The sequence below is a fragment of the Salmo trutta genome, chromosome 24 (assembly GCF_901001165.1).
Source record: "Salmo trutta chromosome 24, fSalTru1.1, whole genome shotgun sequence".
In the NCBI taxonomy this organism is placed as follows: domain Eukaryota; kingdom Metazoa; phylum Chordata; class Actinopteri; order Salmoniformes; family Salmonidae; genus Salmo; species Salmo trutta.
The window spans coordinates 43430339-43437961 of record NC_042980.1 but is presented as its reverse complement, the minus strand read 5'-3'; the positions used below and the strand labels follow the sequence as shown (position 1 = coordinate 43437961).

Genomic DNA, 7623 nt, shown 5'->3' with positions numbered 1-7623 from the left:
CAAACTTAAAGGGTGGGAAGGGAGGGTGGCCACCGTCAACGACGGTCCCTGTGCTACACCCCCCTTCCCAATCCTCCCACTACGGAGGTGGCTCTGGCTCTGGGCGTAGCTCCCGTTCAGAAGACTGGGCTGCGTGGCATCGCTGGAGACTCCAGACTGAGGAGTGTCGCTGGAGGCTCCGGGCTGAGGAGCGTCGCTGGAAGCTCCGGGCTGAGGAGCGTCGCTGGAAGCTCCGGGCTGAGGAGCGTCGCTGGAAGCTCCGGGCTGAGGAGCGTCGCTGGAGGCTCCGGGCTGAGGAGCGTCGCTGGAGGCTCCTGGCTGATGAGCATCGCTGGAGGCTCAGGGCTGAAGAGCGTCTCTGTAGGTTCCGGACTGGGGAACTTCGTTGCAGGCTCCGTGCCATGGGTCATCACTACTGGTTCCGCGTCATGGATAATCACTGGAGGCTTTGTGCCATGGATCATCACTGGAGGCTCCGGGCCATGGGTTATCACTGGAGGCTTCGTGCCATGGATCATCCCTACAAGCTCCGGGCCATGGATCATCACTGGAGGCTTCGTGCCTTGGATCATCCCTACGGGCTCCGGGCCATGGATCATCACTGGAGGCTTCGTGCCATGGATTAACACTACAGGCTCCGGGCCATGGATCATCACTGGAGGCTTCATGCCATGGATTATTGCTGGAGACGTCGGACCATTGACCATCATTAGAGGCTTCCTTTGGGGCGCTGGAACTGGTCTCACCAGACTGGGGAGACGTACTTCGGACCGCGTGCTCACAGCAGGCACCGGCATTACCGGCCAATGGTGGCGCACTGGAGGTAGAGTGCGCGGAGCAGGCACAGGGTACACTGGGTCTTGGAGGCGCACTGGAGGTCTGGAGCGCACGGCCTGCACAACCCGTCCTGGCTGGATGGTCACTGTAGCCCGGCACGGGCGGAGCGCTGGCACAGGGCGAACTGGGCTGTGCTGGGGAATGAGGGCTGCCGTGCTTAGAGCAGGCGCAGGATAAACTGGGCCGAGGAGACGCACTGGAGACCAGATCCGTTGTGCCGGCACACTTCTTCCTGGCTGCCGGCCAACTCTCGCCCGGCAACGCTGCGGAGCCCTTATTCGCCGCACCGGACTGTGCGTGCGTATGGGCGACACCGTGCGCATTTCTGCGTAACAAGGTGCTTGCTTGAGCCGTCGCTCCCCATAATAAGCACGGGGAGTTGGCTCAGGTCTCCACTCTGACTCTGCCCAACTCCCCGTGTGCCTCTCGGCCTCATGTAGCTCCCTTCATTTCCTCTCCCAGAAACGTCGTTCTGCCTTCCACGTCCATCCTTCTCCTCGGTGCTCCAATCCCCGCTGCTTGGTCCTTGTTTGATGGGTGGTTCTGTCATGGGCGTCGTAAGGATTGGACCAAGGCACAGCGGGTAAAGTGCTCATCTTCTTAATTTATTTAAAGATAACACTTGAACAAAATAAACAAAACAGTTCCGTAAGACAACACAGGCTATACAGGAAAACAACCACCCACAAAACACAAGTGAAACAAACACAACTAAATATGGCCTCCAATTAGAGACAACGACAACCAGCTGCCTCTAATTGGAGGTCATTGCCAAAAACCCAAGATAGAAATAGAAAACTAGAAATAAACATAGAAATAGATAACATAGAACCTAAACCCCAAAAACACCGAAACACACAAAGCAAACACCCCCTGCCACGCCCTGACCAAACTACAATGACAAATAACCCCTTTTACTGGTCAGGACGTGACAATAATGGACTTTGCTTAGATGCATATTGATTCAGTTTCAACTGTAAGCCATTAGAATAAACAAATTATAATAAAAATTGCTTGTTTATATAGCTTATCATTCACATATTAAACATTATATATGGGTTAATGAGAAAGTCCAGACAAGTGAGTGAAGTTCTTGGTGTGTGACTGTAAAAGGCCACAGGCATGGTGTAATTATCTTATCTCATGGAAACCATAATGCACATCTCACATTGTTTCAACATTGTGTTTATTCATAAAACAAAACACATTTTTCACAAACATGTTCATACAATAAGAAAGAAATCAATATATACATCTTCAAAATTGAATCAAATAAAAAAAATATACATCAAGTGTTTTCATTATGCGTCAAGTTCCTTTTCATCCATATTGCATTATCTACTTTTACCAGTATCTGCTAAATCTACTGAATAGTACAGTATCTATAAATATCCAATTGTATATTTACTTAGCAGGTTGTTTACAAAATGGTGGCAACTTCAGATATGGTTGCCACTGTAGTAATATCTTGGTTGTGCTCCGGAATTTCATCAAGTCCGGCAGCAGATTGTCTCTTTTGATGTGTGAAGTAAGACGGGAGGGTGCCGGTGTGATGAGAGAATGTCTGCATGGTGTTTCTTGCTTTGGGAATGCTTGTGTTGTAACCGGAGTCTTTCCAGGAGTGGGGATAGGCATGCGCATTGTTGTAGACCGGTGCTTGGATAAAACCTATTGTGTATGCATTGTCTCTGGGAGCCTGGAAGCTTTGGGTTGGAATTACACAGTAAGTGCCTTGGCAATCCACAGCGAGGGTGTTAGCAGCGTGGAATGAACCTGAAATAGAACACACACACGCATACAGAATTACTTTCCAAGCCCAATGAGTAAAGAATCAAAGTGACTGAGAGTCATTCGCTGTTGCTGGGTTACATAGCCAGGTGGGTTCTACACTTTGGTGGTGGAAGGGGCGAGTTATCTCGACACAGTGAAATCCGCTGCAGTTTCAGTGCTATATAGAGCTATAAAAATGTCAACCGTTCTCTTCATCATTCTGCTACGAGGAACTGTAAAATTGCAGTACTAAATTGTGAAGGTCGTAAACTCACCTTTGGCCCAGGGCTGGAAGGTGCGAAGGTTCCTCTTGCCTCCATCCCCACTGATGTCAGAGTCGCTGTCATTGAAGTCACTGTCTCCTTTTCCACTGTCCTTCACGCTCTGCTGGTCAATGCCACTGCTAATAGAAACAAACATATTAGCCCCTGCTAATGAAATCAAACATATTAGCCACTGCTATTGAAATCAAACATACTAGCCAGTGCTAATAGAATCAAACATACTAGCCAGTGCTAATAGAATCAAACATACTAGCCAGTGCTAATAGAATCAAACATACTAGCCAGTGCTAATATAATCAAACATACTAGCCAGTGCTCATAGAATCAAATATATTAGCCAGTGCTAATGGAATCAAACATACTAGCCAGTGCTAATGGAATCAAACATATTAGCCACTGCTAATATAATCAAATATATTAGCCACTGCACTACTGTATCTGACTACTGATGTTTGCTTTGTTTCCCTCCTCTCTCTTATGAGTATGCCACCCCCCACTCCAACCTCCCACCCTCCACTGCAAACTCCTATCCCCTCTCACTGGACAACTACTGCAATCACATGAAGTATGCATACGGATGTTAAGTACCTTCCAGTGACTGGTTATGTAAATCATTTTTGTGGGGAAAAATAATAATTGTGATAAAACAGCAATGATCAATGTGGTGGTATTCTTACCTAATTTGCGGGTAGTATTTGTCCCCTTGCCACCCAGATGATGGTTGGAAAGGCTTGGGAGGCAGGAACATCTAAAGAGCAAACACAAGAGAGAACAGGATGGGAATTCATTTCAGCTAGATACATGGATCAGTAGTACAACACTTTAATGTGTACAGTTGTATACAAACACTATTGAAACGGAATCAAATAATCCACCCACCTGGGACTCCAACTCTCCACTTTTCTCTTCATATAGGCTGGACTCATCAAGAGATGAAGAAGTCCTTTCGTTGAGGAAACCTCTTGGGTCACCAAACATTTTGGGTTGTGCAGAGTTGAGCCTGGGATGATGCCTGGAGTCAAACAGGCTGTGAGTCACGTCTCTCTTGGAGTCATGGTCCTTTCTTCCTCGGTTCAGTTTGCATGTGATAACAACAATTGCTATGGCAATCAGCAGCAGAGTACAACCCCCGCCGAGTATAATGATTACTACTACTGAAATATCCAAGCCTGCGCTTTCCTCATCACTTGACCGTAATACAATGACTAGTTGGTCGTCTGAGAGCTGCAAGTCTGTGACAACAAAGCGAATGGTGGCACTGCTGGAGAGAGGGGATCTCCCACTGTCACTCAATGCAATCTTGATTTCCAACACGTCTCCAAAAGCAGAGGCCAGACCCTGTTTTAAAGCTATTTCTCCAGTGTCTTTATTGATTGAAAATATCTTAGAGTCACCTTGTACAATTCTGTAGCTGAGCTCACCATTCATACCCTCATCCTCATCATGACCTTTGACCCGTAGTGCCAGATACCCCAATGGTGCATTGACAGGAAGAGGAATTTCAGCAGAGTCATTAAGCATAACGGGAAAAGTAAAATAGGGATAGTTGTCGTTCTGATCAACCACATTGATTCTGATCACGGATGTGCTTGACAGTTGAGGTGAGCCCTTGTCGTCAGCCTGGATGGTTAATTCAATCTGCGGGAGCGTTTCAAAATCGAAAGATCTCAGGCTATACAATGATCCTGACACTGGGTCTATAGACACATAGGTCAAAATGGAAGTCTCCCCGACAACCTCGGAGTCTATGAGTTTATATGACACTTTGGCGTTTTTACCCAGATCAAGGTCCCGTGCTACAACAGTAGTTATATATGACCCGGGAATATTATTTTCCAGGACAGAAACTTCATAAATAGATTTACTGAAGAGGGGGGCGTTGTCGTTCTCGTCCGTCACTCTGATGGTATACTGCTTGATGGTTTTGAAAGGAGGAGTACCGAGGTCTTCAGCCACTACAGTGAGGTTATACTCTGGGATCGTTTCTCTATCTAAAGTGGTGGTTGTTACAATCATAAAACTGTCGCCGTAGGCCTGTTGCAACTTGAAATGTTCGTGCCCGTGTAGGCTACTGCGCACATAACCGTTCGAGCCAGAGTCGCTGTCCGAGGTGCTGATTAGTGCCACAAAACTTCCCTCCGCTGCGGCCTCCGTGATGTAAGCCACATCGTCACTCGTCGAGGTCTTTGGCTTGATGGTGATTTCTGGTCCGTTATCATTTACATCTACGATATCAACAACCACTTTGCATGTCGATGGAATAGAATTAGTGCCTAAATCAGATGCTTTAATTTTCAGTTCATAGGATATCTTCTTCTCGTAATCAACCAATGTTTTTAAAGTTACAGCACCGGAAATACGGTCTATATTAAAAATACCCATTGCTTCAGATGATGTGTCTTCTACGAATCCATACACTACCTCGCCATTGATGCCAGCATCTGGATCAAACGCATGCACCTTAAGCACTTGGTAACCTACAGGAGAATCCTCGTAAAGTTCAACTTTTAGTGAGTTGTGCTCAAACGTTGGGCTGTTGTCATTAAAATCCAGCACTTTGATATGAACAGTCATTGATCCGGACCTGGGTGGCTCTCCTCCATCTGCTGCCGTCACTTCAACTGTATAGGAATCTTCAGCCTCTCTGTCCATTGCTTTCACAAGCACAAGTTCAGCATACTTCACTCCATCCTCCCTGCTGCGCACATCAACTATGAAATGGCTGGAGGGAGAGATATGATAACTTTGGATGTAGTTATTGCCGACATCATGGTCAACGGCGATGTCCAACGGGAATCGGGAGTCCACCTGAACATTCTCGGATATCTCAAGGGTCGTCTCGTTGTGGAGAAACTGGGGTGAATTGTCGTTGATGTCCTTTACCTCGATCTCTACGTGAATCAGCTGAAACTTTTCTTTGGAGAAAGCAACTATGTCGAAGGTGACAAAACACCGCGGGGACCTCGGGCACAGCTGCTCCCGGTCAATTGTTTCCCCAACAGTTAAAAGTCCATCAATCTCCCTCATTTGAATCACACACGAATTGGTCTCCTGCATGAAGCGGAAAGATGTTTGAGGGTCCTCAGCTGGGTCTATCTTTAAATCCTGGGACAGATTTCCAATCTCTGTCCCGGGCGCATCCTCTTCATACGTGTAGTACCTTGTAGTCGTAGACTGAACCGAGTAGAACAGAACAGCAAGCACCACGCACTCTCCAACTCCTCGAAACCCGCAAGATCCCATTTTAAAGTGCAATGATGATGACAGAAAACTTCATAAAGAAAACGAGCTGGAAGTAAACTTGTTGTGATGTTGAGCTCCCTTGCCACGACCAACTGGATTGGATATGGTCCAACGAGAGCGTTGATCTATAAGCCTTGATTTATGCAAATTGGTTGACTCACCGACCAATGGCATTGAACTGGCCAGCCAAATGGGGCACGTTTGGTTTCCAGCTGGCGCCAATTGCTGCCACCCTTCTCCTCGACAGTGTGCAAATTGTCTTTTTAAATACAGTGCACTCTAAAAAATGCTTGGCTAAAAACAACCTGATTTGGGTTCTTTGCTAACCCAGCAGTGGGTATTGGACAGAACACATGTTGAGTTATTTTGAACCAGCCAGTTGGGTTGGATTAATAACCCAACATGTTAGGTTGTTAGGATTACCCAAACCTGGGTTAATTTAACAATTAGTTGGGTATTTTATACTTTAATGCTGGGTTGACCTAGCAGCTGGGTCTTTTTAAATGTAATCCTTCGGTTATTTTAAGGAGACATGGCTTGTTAAGGGGTGTGGCTTTCAGATAGATCTTATTGACCACCCGTGAGAGTATATGTAATTCCTGTTCATCATGTAAAACATTTTTGTTGTTGCATTTTACACATTCTTCTAGAATATTAAGATTATTTCTTACTATTTTAATAAGGTGGTATCTAACCCAACAATGGGATTTGCAGGCTTTTAGGGAACTCATACAATTCTGTAAGCCTCATTGAAGCTACAAAAAGGTTAATGTTGAACCTTAACATGTGATAACTATAAAACAGAACAGATGACTACTCTCACGGGTGGCTAAAATGAACTATCTGAAAGCCACATCCCTACTAAACTACATGTCCAGTCTTCTGATCTGACCCGCTGAGTCATGTCTCAATAACCCTTCTTCAACAACCTATCCTTGCTCTTTTTTAAAAAGAAATCAACCCAACTCCTTCAACCCAGCTGTCGGGTCAAACAAACAACCCAGCACCTAAAAATATATGTACCATGTATTCACTGTAAATACGGTGAATACTTTATTAACCATGTATTAACTTCCCAATAATATTATGGCATTTTTAGTACTTTTATGTTGTAAAATGAACAAACAATAAAAAAAATTGTAAGTCACCGATTGTAATACTCAAAGAGCAATTTTCAACCTTACATTCATTATCTCCAGCACCATACCAGTTTCTATATATGCGAAAATGAAATGTAACATTAAAAAGGATGATGTCATCAAATGTATTAACATAAAAACAGTGATTTTCAAACAATATGAGATTGGCGGTGAAGCGGTGAGCAGGAAAATCTATTAAAAATAAACTTGATGAATCCTACTTGATTTACAGCCTTTCTTCTAATCCTCTTAACTAGAAGAAATTATAAATGCATAATTTTAGCATATTTACACACTGGAATTGTTTAAACAAGTCTACCTTTATTTTGTTTTATTTAACTAGGCAAGTC

General features: G+C 44.9%; 1 protein-coding gene across 2 annotated transcripts; it reads right to left on the bottom strand.

The window, feature by feature from the left end:
* Positions 1–2132: 2132 nt before the first annotated feature.
* LOC115161539 (protocadherin-8-like) lies at positions 2133–6207 on the bottom strand. Of its 2 annotated transcripts, none has more exons than XM_029712512.1 (4): positions 3771–6207; positions 3569–3639; positions 2883–3010; positions 2133–2610 (listed from the first exon to the last, which is right to left on the bottom strand). In XM_029712512.1, exons 1-4 carry the CDS (start codon positions 6132–6134, stop codon positions 2258–2260), a joined length of 2916 nt encoding a protein of 971 aa, XP_029568372.1. In that variant the 5' UTR covers positions 6135–6207; the 3' UTR covers positions 2133–2257. The 2 variants fall into 2 exon arrangements, with proteins under 2 accessions (XP_029568372.1, XP_029568373.1); XM_029712513.1 differs by having other exon boundaries at positions 2883–3007.
* Positions 6208–7623: the final 1416 nt, after the last annotated feature.

Coding starts and splice junctions, on each gene's coding strand:
- LOC115161539 (XM_029712512.1), bottom strand. CDS start 6,134: ATGGGATCTTGCGGGTTTCGAGGAGTTGGAGAGTGCGTGGTGCTTGCT. Junction 3,640..3,770: donor GTGGAGAGTTGGAGTCCCAG/GTGGGTGGATTA, acceptor TTTGCTCTTTAG/ATGTTCCTGCCTCCCAAGCC. Junction 3,011..3,568: donor AAATACTACCCGCAAATTAG/GTAAGAATACCA, acceptor TGTTTCTATTAG/CAGTGGCATTGACCAGCAGA.